The sequence below is a fragment of the Mustela putorius genome, unplaced genomic scaffold (assembly GCF_011764305.1).
Source record: "Mustela putorius furo isolate JIRA1106 unplaced genomic scaffold, ASM1176430v1.1 tig00000275_pilon_pilon_pilon, whole genome shotgun sequence".
Lineage (NCBI taxonomy): Eukaryota > Metazoa > Chordata > Mammalia > Carnivora > Mustelidae > Mustela > Mustela putorius.
This window is the reverse complement of record NW_025421341.1, coordinates 13,550,903-13,567,273: the sequence shown is the minus strand read 5'-3', so window position 1 is coordinate 13,567,273 and position 16,371 is coordinate 13,550,903. Positions and strand designations below refer to the sequence as shown.

Genomic DNA, 16,371 nt, shown 5'->3' with positions numbered 1-16,371 from the left:
TTTTTAAACCTTCTTTATAGTCATATTTTATCCCTTCGTTGTATATAATGTTATTTTTTGTACACATATAGGTTTTATTTTCTAAAAAATTTTGGGATACAATTTCTTCTAATAGATCAAAATATACCCTAAATCTAGCATATGGCTTTGTTCTAATCTCCAGCCTGAGCACATTCTCTTCTCTTTTTTTTTCCTTCTTCCAACCAACTTATTAATTCCTTTTTTTAGAATTTTTTTAAATTTTCATCTTTATAGTTATACTCCATCCATTCATCATCTTTACCTTTATTTTTATATATATATGTTTTACTTTCTTTAAAATTTTGGGAAGTAGTTTCTTCTAAGAGACCAAAATACACCCAAAATCAAGTTCACCAGTCTAATATTAATTTATTCATTTATTCATTTATTCATTTACTTATTTTAATTTTTATTTTTTCCCCATTCTTTCTCCCCTGGGTTTTGGGTCTCCTCTGATTTGGTTGGCCTACATTTTTGAGGTTTTTACCACCTTTTAGACCTTATTTTCTTGTTCACATATTCTTATCCGGATAAAATAACAAGGTGGAAAATCTCACAAAAACAAAAACAAAAAAACAAGAGGAAGTACCAATGGCTACGGACCTAATCAGTACACACATTGGTAATATGTCAAAACTAAAGTTCAGAATGACGATTCCCAAGGTGCTAGCTAGGCCAATAAAAGACATGAGAGATATTAAAGAAACCCTTTCTGGAGAAATAAAATCCCATTCTGCAGAAATAAAGGAACTAAAATCAAAGAAGTTGAAATCAAAAAAGCTATTAATGAGGTGCAATAAAAAATGGAGACTTTTACTGCTAGGATAAATGAGGCAGAAGAGATAATTAGTGATATAGAAGACCAAATGATGGAGAATAAAGAAGCTGAGCAAAAGAGAGACAAACAACTGCTGGACCACAAGGGGAGAATTTGAGAGATAAGTGATACCATAAGATGAAACAATATTAGAATAATGGGGATTCCAGAAGAAGAAGAAGAGGGGGCAGAATGTATATTGGAGAGAATTATAGTAGAGAATTTCCCTAATATGGCAAAAACAACAAGGATCAAAATCCAGGAGACACAAAGACCCCCCACAAAATCAATAAAAATATGTCCACACCCTGACATTTAAAAGTAAAACTTACAAGTCTCAGTGACAAAGAGAAAATCCTGAAAGCAGCTAGAAGTCAGTAAGAAGTAAGTAAGAAGTCAGTAACATACAATGGTAGAAATATTAGATTAGCAGTAGACTTATCCACAAGGACATGGCAGCCAGAAAGAACTGGCATGATAAATTCAGAACACTAAATGAGAAAAATATGCAACCAAGAATACTATATCCAGCTAGGCTGTCACTGAAAATAGAAGGAGGGATAAAAACCTTCCAGGACAAACAAAAACTAAAAGAATTTGCAAACACTAACCCAGCCCTCTAGGAAATATTGCAAGGGGTCTTCTAAGCACAGAGAGAGCCTAAAAGTAGTAGACCAGAAAGGAACACAGACAATACAATGGAACTAAATTCATATTTTTCAATAATAACCCTAAATATAAATGGGCTAAATGCCCCAATCAAAAGACACATGGTATCAGAATGGGGGTAGAAAGCAATTTATCACGCTAATGGACATCAAAAGAAAGCTGGGGTGGCAATCCTTATATCAGATAAATTAGATTTTAAGCCAAAGAATGCTAAGAGATGAGGAAGGACATTGTATCATATTCAAAGGGTCTGTCCCACAAGAAGATCTAACAATTTTAAATATCTCTGCCCCTAACATGGGAGCAGCCAGCTATATAAACCAATTAATAACAAAATCAGAAACACATCAACAATAATACAATAATAATAGGGGACTTTAACACCCCCCTCACTGAAATGGACAGATCATCCAAGCAAACGATCAACAAGGAAATAAAGGCCTTAAATGACACACTGAACTAGATGGACATCACAGATATATTCAGAACATTCCATACCAAAGAAACAGAATACATGTGCTTCTCTAGGGCACATGGAACATCCTCCAGACTAAATCACATCCTGGGTCACAAATCAGGTCAAAACTGGTATCAAAAGATTGGGATCATTCCCTGCATATTTTCAGACTACAATGCTCTGAAGCTAGAACTCAATCACAAGAGGAAAGCTGGAAAAAATTCAAATACATGGAGGCTAAAGAGCATCCCACTAAAAAATGAATGGATCAACCAGGAAATTAAAGAAGAATTGAAAAAAAATTCAGGAAAACAAATGAAAATGAAAATACAACTGTTCAAAATCCTTGGAACAGCATTGGTGGTATAGTGGTGAGCATAGCTGCCTTCCAAAATCCTTGGAACACAGCAAAGTCTGTCCTGAGAGAAAAGTATATAGCAATATAAGCCTTTCTCAAGAAACAAGAAAGGTCTCAAGTACATAACCTAACCCTACACCTAAAGGAACTGGAGAAAGAACAGCAAAGAAAGCCTAAACCCAGCAGGAGAAGAGACATAATAAAGATCAGGGCAGAAATCAATGAAATAGAAAACAAAGAACAGTAGAACAGATCAACAAAACTAGGAGCTGGTTCTTTGAAAGGATTAATAAGATTGATAAACCCCTGGCCAAACTTATCAAAAAGAAAAGAAAAAGGACCCAAATAAATAAAATCATGAATGAAAGAGGAGCAATCACAACCAACATTAAAGAAATACAAACAATTATAAGAATATATTATCAGCAACTATATGCCAGCAAATTTGACAATCTGGAAGAAATGGATGCATTCCTAGGGACATATAAACTACCAAAACTGGTAGTTTGGAAGAAATAGAAAACCTGAAAGGAGTAAGGAGATTGAAGTAACCAAAACCAGTAAGGAGATTGAAGCAGTCATCAAAAATCTCCCAACAAACAAGAGCCCAGGGCCAGAGAGCTTCCCAGGGGAATTCTACCAAACATTTAAAGAAGAATTAATACCTATTCTCTTGAAACTGTTACAAAATATAGAAATGGAAGGAAAACTTCCAAACTCATTTCACGAGGCCAGCATTACCTTGATCCCAAAACCAGACAAAGACCCCACCAAAAAGGAGAATTACAGACCAATATCCTTGATGAACACAGATGTGAAAATTCTCACCAAAATACCAGCCAATAGGATCCAACAGTATGTTAAAAGGATTATTAACCATGGCCAAGTGGGATTTACTCCTGGGCTGCAAGGCTGGTTCAATATCCACAAATCAATCAATGTGATACAATACATTTATAAAGGAAAGAACAAGAACCATATGATACTCTCAATAGATGCTGAAAAAGCATTTGATGAAGTACAGCATCCTTTCTTGATCAAAACTCTTCACAGTGTAGGGACAGAGGGTACATAGGTCAATATCATCAAAGCCATCTATGGAAAAACCCACAGCGAGTATTATTTTCAATGGGGAAAAACTGAGAGCTTTTCCCCTAAGATCAGGAGCACAGCAGGGATGTCCGCTATCACCACTGCTATTCAACATAGTACTAGAATTCCTAGCCTCAGCAGTCAGACAACAAAAAGAAATTAAAGGCATCTGAATTAGCAAAGAAGAAGTCAAACTCTCACTATTTGCAGATGATATGATACTTTATGTGGAAAACCCAAAAGACTCCACTCCAAAATTACTAGAACTTGTACAGGAATTCAGTAAAGTGTGAGGATATAATATCAATACACAGAAATCAGTTGCATTTCTATACACCAATAATAAGACAGAAGAAAAAGAAATCAAGGAGTGCATCCCATTTACCATTGCACCCAAAGCCATAAGATACCTAGGAAGAAACCTCACCAAAGAGGCAAAGATTCTGTACTCAGAAAACTATAAAGTACTCATGTAAGAAATTGAGGAAGACCCAAAGAAATGGAAAAAAATTCTATGCTCATGGATTGGAAGAACGAATATTGTGAAAATGTCCATGTTACCTAAAGCAATCTACACATTTAATGCAATCCTTATCAAAATACCATCCATTTTTTTCAAAGGAATGGAACAAATAATCCTAAAATTTATATGGAACCAGAAAGAAACCCTAATAGCCAGAGGAATGTTGAAGAAGAAAGCCAAAGTTGGTGGCCCCACAATTCCAGACTTCAAGCTCTTTTACAAAGCTGTGATCATCAAGACAGTATAGTACTGGCACAAAAACAAACACATAGATCAATGGAACAGAATAGAGAGCCCAGAAATAAACTCTCAACTCTATGCCAACTAATCTCCAAGAAAGCAGGAAAGAATATCCAATGGAAAAAAGTCTCTTCAACAAATGATATTGGGGAAAATTGGACAGCCACATGCAGAAAAATGAAACTGGACCATTTCCTTACACCACACACAAAAATAGACTCAAAATGGATGAAAGACCTCAATGTGAGACAGGAATCCATCAAAAACCTTAAGGAGAACACAGGCAGCAACCTCTTTGTCCTCAGCCACAGTTACTTCTTGGTAGACACATCCCCAAAGGCAAGGGAACCAAGGGCAAAAATGAACTACTGGGACTTTACCAAGATCAAAAGCTTTTGCACAGCAAAGGAAACAGTCAACAAAACCAAAAGACAACTGACAGAATGGGAGAAGATATTCACAAATGACTTATCGGATAAAGGGCTACCATCCAAAATCTATAATGAACTTATCAAACTCAACTCCCAAAGAACAAATAATCCAATCAAGAAATGGGTAGAAAATATGAATACACATTTCTGCAAAGAAGACATCCATATGGCCAACAGACACATGAAAAAGTGCTCCACATCACTCGGCATCAGGGAAATACAAATCAAAATCACAATAAGATACCACTTCATACCAGTCAGAATGGCTAATATTAACAAGTCAGGAAACGACAGATGTGGGAGAGCATGCGGAGAAAGCAGAACCCTCCTATGCTGTTGGTGGGAATGCAAGCTGGCACAGCCACTCTGGAAAACAGCATGGAGGTTCCTCAAAAAGTTGGAAACAGAACTATCCTAAAACCCAGCAATCGCACTACTGGATATTTAACCTAAAGATACAAATGTAGTGATCCAAAGAGGCATTTGCACCCAAATGTTTATAGCAGAAATGTTCACAATACCAAAACTATGGAAAGAACCTAGATATCCATCAACAGATGAATGGATAAAGAAGATGTAGTGTGTATACACACACACACACACACACACACACACTCACACAATGGAATACTATGCAGCCATCAAAAGAAATGAAATCTTGTCATTTGCAATGACGTGACTGGAACTAGAGGGTATTATGCCTAGCCAAATAGGTCAATCAGAGAAAGACAATTATCATTATGATCTCCCTGATATGAGGAATTTGAGAGGCAGTGTGGGGGGCTTAGGGGGTTAGGAAGGAATAAATGAAACAAGATGGGATCAGGAGGGAGACATACCATAAGAGAGTCTTATTCTCAGAAAACAAAATGAGGGTTGCTGGGCGGAGGGGGTTATGGAATGGGTGACTGCGTTATGGACATTAGGGAGGGTATGTGATGTGAGTGCTGTGAAGAATGTAAGGCTTATGATTCAGAAACCTGTACCCCTGGGGTAAATAATACATTATATGTTAATAAAAATAATTTTTATAAACAATAATAATAAGGTCAAGAAACTATAAAGTAAGTATCACATGGTAGAAACTGTGCACTCATTAGCTATAACAATTATGAATGTATATTAAGAGAATAAAGGAAAATTACTATGAGAACTTGTAAATTAAACCATTTTCTATGACCTCTCAAAAAAGGGTTGAATGTTGAAATGAAATTTTGGTTTCCCTAATTCCTGACTAAGGATGTGATTGCCTATCACACAACTGCTAGCTTTATGGATGAAAGAGAGGAGGTTGAGGTGTGACTATTTTTAGATAGTTGAATGAATAATGGTGTCTGGGGAGTAGGAAAAGGTAACATATAATAAGGAATTTAGTCAATAGATTTGGGATTAATAAAGGGTTCTAAATCAGTAAGAAGTGGGAGTCCACATGGTCTTACCAAAGGTAAAATAAAATAACCCAGAGAGCCAAGGGTGCGGAGAATAGAAAGGGCTATATTTGACAAGACTGTGTGAGATCAGTATAGTCTAAGGCACAAACTTTTAGACAGATGTGGGGAGAGACATAAGAGCCAGCCACCCAACAATATTGTGTCTTATCATGTTGACTTCCTTCCCGAATGAATCAACATCACTCAAAGGTTGTATTAAACATTAATTCAAATGTCAAAATCGTTCTGAGAATACTGAACATGATCTGTTTGAAAAGGTGGGCATGTGTTGACCGTGTTTCTATTTCCAGTGATTATCACAGTGTCCAGCACATGTGAGACCCTCTAAGAACCTGCTGAACTGAACTGTCATGAATAGAAGGTTATGGGTTTTTTATTGTGTTTTAACTGAACTATAATTGATGTGTAACATGTTGTATTATTTCCAGCTATACTGATTTGATATTCATATATATCATGAAATAATAACCACAATAAGTCCATTTAACATCTGCTACCATACATTTACAAAATATTTTTCCCAGGATGAGAAGTGTTAAAATCTACTCTCTTAGCAACTTTCAAATAACGCAATACAACGTGATAACTATGGTCAACATGCTGTGCGTTAAACCCTTACGACTTACTTATTTTAAAACTGGAAGTTTGTACCAGTGACCACCTTGACCATTTGGCCCTGTTTGGAGATTTTTTTGTTGTTGTTTATTAGATAAGGTGGTATTTTTTTTTAACAGCTTTATTAAAATACAAACCACTAGTGGCTCCTGGGTGGCTCAGTCAGTTAGAACGTCCAACTCTTGTTTCCGCTCAGGGTCATGAGATCAAGCCCCACATCAGGCTCCATGCTCAGTCTAGAGTCTGCTTGTCCCTCTCCCTCTGCCCCACCCCCCAGGTGGCAAGTGCATGCATGCACACACATGCTCTCTCTCTCTCTTTCTCAAATAAATAAGTAAAATCTAAAAAAAGAAAGAAAGAAAGAAATACAAAGAACTATATATATTTGATGGGTACAGTTTGGTGGATTCAGACACATGCAAACACTTAAGATGCCATCACCAAAATCAAGGTAACAGATGTAGTCAACAACTTCCTCAGGTAGGTCAGGAATGACAGTATGGCTCTTGGGCACTTATTACACAATTAGCACGAGGGGTAAAAAAATGTGATAAACTCACAGACAAAATGCCATTCCAAATATATTACCAATCTGGTGGGAAATAGAAGCATACTGTGTCTTTTGGGTTGATATTAAGAGGCATTTTTAAGACTGCAGGAAACCCCCACATGTCTACTTATGGTTTCTTCTAGTTTTTTAGATAGTTCAATTAATCAATATGAAAATTGTGTTTAAGTTTTGCTTACACGACAAGCCAACAGCTTCTGGATGTTGTGCCTGACAGACTTTATGCATATAGGAAGTAAGAGACGTTGAGAGGAGAAGCTCCACTTTGGTGCTCACAATATGCATGAATGCCTTTCTGAAGGCAGAGTCTCCTGTGGTGTAGGCAGAAGAATATGCAAGCTTAGACATATCTCATGCCCACAGAATTGGTATAAATGTATTGTTAAACATAATCTTTGCTCTCATAAAGTGTAGTAAAAAAAAATTACTGAAAATTTTTTTCTCATAGAAAACAGAACTAGCCTGATTATGTAAGTAAGGAAAGTGACAAGAAGTATAAATTATTCTCATTTAAGAAATTATAGCCAGTTTGCAATTTGATGTAAATGGTTTCATAAAGAAAAGGAAGAAGTTTACCTTAATTACACACAGAAGTCTGCTCTAATCTAGTCACATAAATATTTAGCCAAATAGGATTAAGCAACACTTTTGTTTGTTTGCTAGGTTTTTAAGTATGTTAATAATATGTATCTTGTTATTAACAAGAGTATTTGACTTATTTGCTAATTCAAGCAGCAATATGTAATAGGTCTTCTACCTATGATCATACAAACACTTACCAATATTTAATGAGCATCTACTAGGTACCCTGTACTATAGAAAAGTTATGAAGAATCAGTTCTTGCCCTCAAGTAGCCCACTACCTGTGGCAGAACATCAAAACAATTAATATGACATATTTTCAAAGAAAGAACATATCAGGGGTACTTGGATAGTGTACCAAATTGCAAACTGGCTATAATTTAACTAAGTCCAACTCTTGGTTTCAGCTCAGGTCATGATCACAGGGTCCTGGGATCGAGCCCCGTGTCAGGCTCCACATTCAGCATAGAATCTGCTTGAGATTCTATCTCTCCTCTCCCTCTGCCCCTCCCTCTCATGCTGTCTCTCTCACTCTAAAATAAATAAATGAAATCTTTTAAAAAAAGAAATGGCATATCATTTAGGACTTTAAAATAAAAATTATATATGATATAATTCAGAACTTTCTACACTTGCCTTCCATTTAACAGTTTAATAAAATTAACATGAACATGAGCAAATACCATACATGATAAATCTTTAGAAGCAGTGCCATCGAAGTAATAAACAAGATAGTATCCCTCTAGTAATTATTACCATCCAACACTATATTGGGTGCTCTAGTTAATGCAGTAAGATAAGACAAAAGATAAAAAGAAATAACAGTATTATTATTGGAGAAAATTGTTACTGTTTCAGAATAAACTTGGTAGGTATGAATCAGTAAATAAAAATAATCAATTCTCAGGGCACCTGGGGGCTCAAGTCACTAAGTGTCTGCCTTTGGCTCAGGTCATGATCCCTGGGTCCTGGGATTGAGCCCTGCATCAGGCTCCCTGCTCAGCAAGAAGCCTTCTTCTCCTTCTCCCACTCCCCCTGCTTGTGTTTCCTCTCTCACTGTGTCTCTCCCTGTCAAATAAATAAATAAATTCTTTAAAAAAAAAATCATCTCTCTATACCAGCAATAGCTAGTTAGAAAATATAACAGAAATGATGATGATGACGGCCACAATGATAGCAACAACAGTGATGGCTAAGAGTTAGAGTGAGCAAGCTCTCTGACAGGTGCTCCATTCAATGTATTTCCTGAGATTTTCATGCTGCGCAATTCACACACCAACTTACTGAATTTGGCATTAGGTCATCCCCATTTTTCAAATGAAGAAACTGAGCTTTTGAGATGCTAGTAAGAGAGGGTAGGAAACGTAGATTCCAAATTCAGTGCTGATATCAAAGTCATAAGCTTAACCATTTTGTATACTTCCTTCCCCCTCCAGGAAGCTGTGATTTACTTTCTTTGAGATCTGTAAAATCCCACCAGCCAATGGAATAACTCTTAAGCTCAATACTGAGCCTGCTTTATCAGTTATTAGGACAAGAGAGCTTTGGAAACACCAAACTCTCCTAGAGACCAACAGCACTTTTCTCTCCATCTCCATGACCAGAGGCAGGTTCCATGATCTCTGCCCTTAGAACAGAATGACCTTTTTAATATTAAAACCAGAGTAAATGATTAGAGACTTCAGCTCCAAGTGTGATCAAAGAGGATGATTTTCTTGAAATGAAAAAATACAAATGAGCTTATTCAAACATTTATGCAGAACCTACTACCTAAAGATACCATGCTGATTGTCACAGGGTGTTCCAAACTGTTTATTAGTCCCTTTTCCCCTGTGAATTTATAATTTAGGAATAATCATAAAGAAAACCTATATGTATACCCTCTTTTAAGCAAGTTAGCCAGTGCTTTCACTTCCATTATACCTTCATTGAGAAAATATCATTCACACATGTGGCTCCAGGTACTTCCTACAAAATGCTGATGCTAAATCCAGAGTTTTCTTAAGCTTTATAATCCAAAATCCAACCAGCTCCTAAATATCTCAGGCATCTCATGCTCAGCTTATCTAAAAATTTCACTCATCATATCTGCCCCAATGCACTCTTCCTTCAGCTGAATGTACCTTCTGTCTCTTGAATCCATCTGCCTTCTTACATCTCCAATTCTATAAGGACACACTGATCAGAACAGCTGCCATGGCCTTCTGAGCAGTTGCTCTCTCTTCAGAATGACTTCTCAGAAGGGGAGACAGATATTTAGCAAGTAGTCAGATCAACAAATGTAAAATGATAACAGCTATCAGTACTATGAATAAAATATCCAATTGCTGTCAGAATGTAACTGGATCCTGAAGGAGAAACTGTAAGGAATAGAAGGAACAGTGTTGGAGGCAGAGAAAATAACCTCACAAAATACACACACACACACACACACACACACACACACACACACACAGAAAAGAAGTGGCGGGCGCCTGCGTGACTCAATTTGTTAAGCAACTGCCTTTGGCTCGGGTCACGATTCTGGAGTCCCGGGACTGAGTCAGGCATCTGGCTCCCTGCTTGGCAGGGAATCTGCTTCTCGCACTGACCTCTCTCCTCTCATCCTCTTTCTCTCTCTCAAATAAATAAAATTTTTAAAAAAGAAAGAAAGAAAGGAAGGAAGGAAGGAAGGAAGGAAGGAAGGAAGGAAGGAAGGAAAGAAAGAGCTGGCATTTTCATTATCCAATACCTTAAGGCTTTTGAGAGCCTGCATACTTTTCAACTCAATATTCCCATATCCCATGAGATAGTCATGGTGTCTTCATCACTGTCACTTTAGATTGGAGGAAATGGAGGCTCAGAAGGTACACTGGGCTGTCTAAACTCACATTGCCATTAAAAGATTTAAAGAATAACTCAGGGAGAAGGCAGAGGGGAAAGAACAAACATGGATTCTAGCGGATGACAAATCCAACAGAAGCTCAACAGGAAAATAAGTGGAATGTGTGACTGTTAGTTGAAAATGTTCTATTTTTGTTCACGAAGAACTGAGGAAGTTCCAAGGAAATGAAACCTCTCTGTGCGTGGCCAGGAAGAGGCCACACCTAGCTCTCTTCTACCTTGCAGCTTCTGGGCTGCCGACGCTGAGGGTTCTACCTGCAATTAGCGCAGCCACAGAAGACAAGGCTTCCCCATGCCTGGAAGACCAATGAAAACCGTCCTGGCTGTCAACAGGAAGGAAGGAGAACAAACCAACCATTCCTCTTTAACTACAGTAGTGTTTATGGAAAGAGGCATGGTGCAGACGTTATCAGCAAGCAAGTTTCAGTTTGATTTCGCTAAGAGTAGTCCTTCGGCTGACCATCTTGGAGAAGCTGATGAAGACACCATGGCTATCTCATGGGACGAATATCCTAATTATGTCCTCATTCTTAAATCTACCAATGATGGCTTGTTGCTAGTTCCATCTGCTATCACCATGATCTCCAACTGACACAGAAATTGAGATACGGCTGTAGGCTTACTTACTTATTTCTTTAAATCAATCTATCATCTATCTCCCCTTTTCTCTCTATATCCTACTCCTACTTCTCTACCTCTCCATATGCAACTACTTATGTGAAACTTATATACATATCCCTCTTAATCTAGATCTTCACACAATATTTGTTGCTGCTTTATGTGCATGTATTTAAATGTATGTAAATGAGATTGTGTCATATATCTCATTGTTTATATGCTATAGCTTATCCTGTTTGAAAGATCTCATACCCGCTATTTTGTGTACATTGGATCTACTGCTTTTTACTGCTGCCTAGTGTACCCCGTGATGAGCACCTGGGTTGATCCCAACACACAGAATTTTTGCAATAACCATTATGAACTTGTCTAAGAAATTCCTTCAGACATATCCACAGAGATGGATATTGTTGGGACAGAAGGCTGAATAGACATAATTAAGCTAAGCAATGCCTAACTGATCTCCACAATAAGGACACCAATCCGAGGGGTGGGTCCCAGGGTAGAAGCCAGGGTGTGGATCATGACTACTCTACTTGTTAGTTGTGTGACCTGAGAAAATTACGTAACATCTCTAAGCCCCATTTTCTTCCTTATGAAATGAATAATTATGGTGCCTATCTCATAAAGTTACTATGAGAACTAAATGAGATAACAATAAAGTGCTTAGCACAGTATTTGGTACTTAGTAGGTAAATAAATATTATCACTGATTATCACCCTTCTCCACAAATATAAGACTTCTGATTCTCCAATAGACTCTGAATCTTCATACTGGAAGGTCAGTAGAGCTAATCTTTCTCACTGAACCAAATAAGAGCAGAGCTATCAAGGTTCATGCCCAAGGAGGCTGCATGTTTTTGGAGGAGGAAATGGAATGTGGCTTTGGGGTTCCCAAGCTACTGCTCCTTTCCCCACATCAGAATGTGCTGTGTTGTTATGTTGATATTCCACTCGGGCAAAAAATGGATGATTACTGAAAAACAAAATCTGCCCATGAGTACCCACTCATACCTAGTACTGTATGGAAGTTACACACTTCCGCTGAATATGTCATGTTCTTCTGAGAATTTTCTCCAGTCATTATAATGCTTTTGTGCTTACTTCCAGGCACATACACTGTTGGAGCCACACTGATCTGCAGCTCTGGAGCCTGCAGAAGGTGACTGAATCACGTGGGGTCAGCCCATTCTTGAGCTCAGCAAAACCTGTGTGGTCCCTTGGTAATTTTGTAAGGAAGGCAGACACAGAGGTGTGCCACTAACATAGTCCTTCAAGAAACAACCAACTATTTGTCTGTAAGGACTGTGGTTGCCTGACAGCCTCCAGCTGTGGTTACTTTCAAATGTCTGTCTCAGCTTTGGAGCCAAGTGCACAGTGACATCAAGAATCCTGAGCTAATGAGTAAACCACAGGCAGAGTACTAGGACCTAGCAATTTTATCACCACATGGGACTCCTCTGATGGGCACCCTTTACTCCTGAGCTCTCCACGAAGTTGGCCAAGGCTTTGCTGGATTTCCATCCTAGTCTGAAGCTCTCCCTGTCCAATTCTACTTTCTCACTTTTTTCTCTTTCACAGGCATTCTTCCCCAGTAAACCTACTGTACCACTAATTCCATCTCAGAGTCTGTGTCCAGAAGGACCCACTGACACAGCAAACAAAATCCTACACATATTTATACAATGCTCCCAATTTCCGTAAGATAATCTGACATCAAGAAATGTATTACTGGGCACTGTAATGACATTTGATACACAAATACGTGAGTTTTGAACTGTGCGTCTTCACCAACCAAAAACGACAGGGATCTTTAAAAACAATTGATAGGTACAAGTCTATATTATCTATTTTGTGATGTGATCCAATGCTTATTAAATAATAAACATTTGTTCTACACAAGCTTTCTGCTTTGATGTTCTATCAATATATTTTCTAAATTTAATATACATATTAGCTGGGAATGAACATGAGCAGACTGATGATCAGAGACGTTGTGAAGGTGTCAGTGTAAATCACTTTAAACTTCACATTTTGTTTAAAGGGCCAAAAGCTATCATTTCATACATTCTTAATTTATAAACATAAACGGAAGTCAATTTAAAGCAATGTATCTCAACTGGGGCTGATTTTGCCTCCCAAGAGACATTTGGCAATATCTAGAGACATATTTTGGTTGCAACAACTTGGGGGGTGGAGTTGGGGGCGGGGTGGGGGGAGGTGACGCCACCGGCCTCTAGTGGACAGGATAGGAATGTTGCTAAATATCCTACAGCGTACAAGACGGTCCCCACAACAAAGAACATCAATAATGTCAAGGTTGAGAAACCTTGGTTTAAAATTATAGAAAAAGTGTCCAATGTCCTGAGTGTTTTATTGAAAGCTAAAAGTAAAAGAAATGTTCTACCCACAATTTCATAGTAATATTTTGTTGTTGTGCTAATCAGTATCTCCCCATTCTCCTAAAAAAAAAAAAAAAGGTAATCTCAAACACTGAATAAAATAAATGACTACAATCATTTGCCCTTATACAAGGAAGCAATGCTTTTAAGCAAATTATTCAAATATCTTAATGACACAGAAATGCAGGACATACATTAGAGATCACCAGAGTTCCATAACCGTCACCAAATCCTTAGGGTTTCTTTTTTTTTCCATTTGCTCATATTCTTTCTGTTACCTTGGTGGAATTTTTCAGGTTTGAGCATACCCTACTTTCACCCTACTTGTTAATATTATTTGTTAACATATAACACACATATTATTTGATTTTTTTAACATAGCAAGTATACATTAAACATCCTGGTCATGCTAGACAAAGCCCAGTATGTAGCAGGGAAGGGCATTTTTTCCTTTAACGCATGTGGCTATGTGGTTAATAATAATAATAATAATAAATTTCTTTAAATTATGCTTTTAGGATAATTGACATTTAAACTGATCATCTGAAAGCCAAGAACACAGTATTAAGTTTAGATAGTATTAGTACATAAATCAATGCTTTAATTTTTCTCATGGTTAAAGAATTTAAAAAAAAAAAAAAAAACCCACAAAATCTGGGGCTCCATTTGATGGTCAAGGTGCGCCCTCTGCTGAGCAGAAGACAGAAATAACCTTGATACAGTTTAAATTCACAGGGTTCTTGCACTACAGGTATGTCCATTCAGCTCATCTGAAAAGTTGAGTGTAAACCCCACATTTTATTTAACTCAAGAAAATGTTAGGTTGAATTGTGACTTGCATATTAGAAAGGGCTTATGCTAAAAGAAAAATCTCTAAACAGTATTAGCCGCATGAAATAACAACTAACACTCAACATTAACAATCTGAGCTTTACTTAACCCTGTATTTTTGCTCTGTCAAGTCTCTTCGCTTTAATGGTATGCGACTATCAGGGAGAGCCAGCTACCCTTTCAGTCAGTAGTTACTATCAGTCCTAGAAGTTTAAGTTCTCAAAAGTGACAGTAAATTACCAGCAGACAAAAATAATTCGGATTAATTAAACGGGAACCAAGGAGTCTAAGGGCAAGAAAAGTTCGTGCACCTCCGTCTCGCCTCCTGATCCAGAACCGGTTGTAAATTAAATACCCCCTTACTTTGCAGATGCCAAAACGCCCACCCAGGACACTCCCCTAAGATCTATCTTCGTGGCTCCACTAAATGCCTGTCAGACCCTGAGGGATGCGTGTGTGCGCGCGCGCGCGCGCGTGTGTGTGTGTGTGTGTGTGTGTGTGTGTGTGTCTGCGCGCGCGCGCCCCTGGATGTGTTCGCATGAGCCCCCGCACGCCTCGGTCTCCGTCTCCCTAACGCCCCGGGTCGCGAGCCTCCGGGAAGCAGGTGTCACGGGGCACCTGCGCTTACCTGGGCTCCGGCGAGAAGGCAGCCGCCGAGCATCAGCCACCCCCAGACGTGGGGCGATGCTCCCGGCCCGGCCATGCCCGGACCAGCCCAAGCGAGAAGCACAGACGCTGTCCCGGAGCCCGGAGAGGCTCCCGGCTCTCAACTTGGCCGGCGCGGGGCAAACTTGTGGCCGGGAGCGCGGCACCGCTGGGGCGGCTCGGAGCGCGCGTCGGATCTCGGTCCTGCGCGGTGAGGCCCGCGCCTTGGTCGGGTCCGCGGGGGAGAGCGGCCCCTCGAGGCCCGCGTGGGAGGAGGGGGCAGGCGGACCCTGCGGATCTCCGGTTGCAGGAGGGGCGGGAGGAGCTCCCGCTCCCGCTCAGAGTCACTGAGTCCCGCAGCCCAGGGGACCCGAGGGCACCGATCTCGAGCTCTGCTGCCGCCGCCCCCAGCTCGCGCCGTCTCTACTTCCGTGCGTTCTGCACCGGGTTCCAACCCCCTGTCTCGAAGGGTGGCCTAAATCCTCAAGGAGTGCTCTAAAGCTCCCTGCTGTCCGGTGCGCGCTGACCACCCGTCACGGGAGGCACCGGCTAGTGCGGCTGAAGGCTTCGGAGGCCAGGCGGGTGCTGCACCTGCGGTGTGAGGAGCCGTCTCTACGATGGTCTCCACGACCCTCTCAAATTCTCTTCCCTTTCTTCTAACCACTGTGAATAGTGTGTGCGCACCTGTGTGTGAGAGAGAGAGAGAGACTGAGAGCGAAGGAAAGAGGGAGGGAGATTCTACTTCCCAGAGATTCTAAATCTCTGGGTTGAAATTTCTTTGTATCATTTTCTAAGTACTGGATGCAAGCTTCGTAGAAAGACACCTAATATTCATTTATAGGGGTGGGTGGGTGGGTGGGTGTGTGCGCCCGCGCACGTGTGTAAATATCTTTATTTGGGATAAAGCCCGTTCCTTTATTTTTCTTATAGGCATAATCATCAAGATGCCAGAAACCTTCCTTCAGAGACATTGAGTCCGGAAATAGTCTCCCAGGATCTGATCCAACAGGGAATGATTCCCATAGGCAAAACACAAGAGTTCTCTCTCCTCTTGACAATGGGGATCTGAGATTCGTTGCCATCAGCTTTCATATGAGTGCCAAAGTGAAAACTGGGTTTGCTCTTAAAACTTCTAAATTATTAATGGCTGGCCACCCTAACACTTTAC

The 16,371-nt window shown here is 39.5% G+C and overlaps 1 protein-coding gene across 1 annotated transcript in view; it reads right to left on the bottom strand.

Annotated features, from left to right (window-relative positions):
• Window positions 1-15,739, bottom strand: part of PTH2R (parathyroid hormone 2 receptor) — an 88,286-nt gene extending 72,547 nt beyond the window's left edge. The window contains exon 1 of the mRNA XM_004764282.2: window positions 15,187-15,739. Within this exon, the coding sequence (XP_004764339.2) occupies window positions 15,187-15,261 (75 nt within the window). The 5' untranslated portion in view covers window positions 15,262-15,739. The remainder of the gene's footprint in view (window positions 1-15,186) is intronic.
• Between the last annotated feature and the right edge of the window lie 632 nt (window positions 15,740-16,371).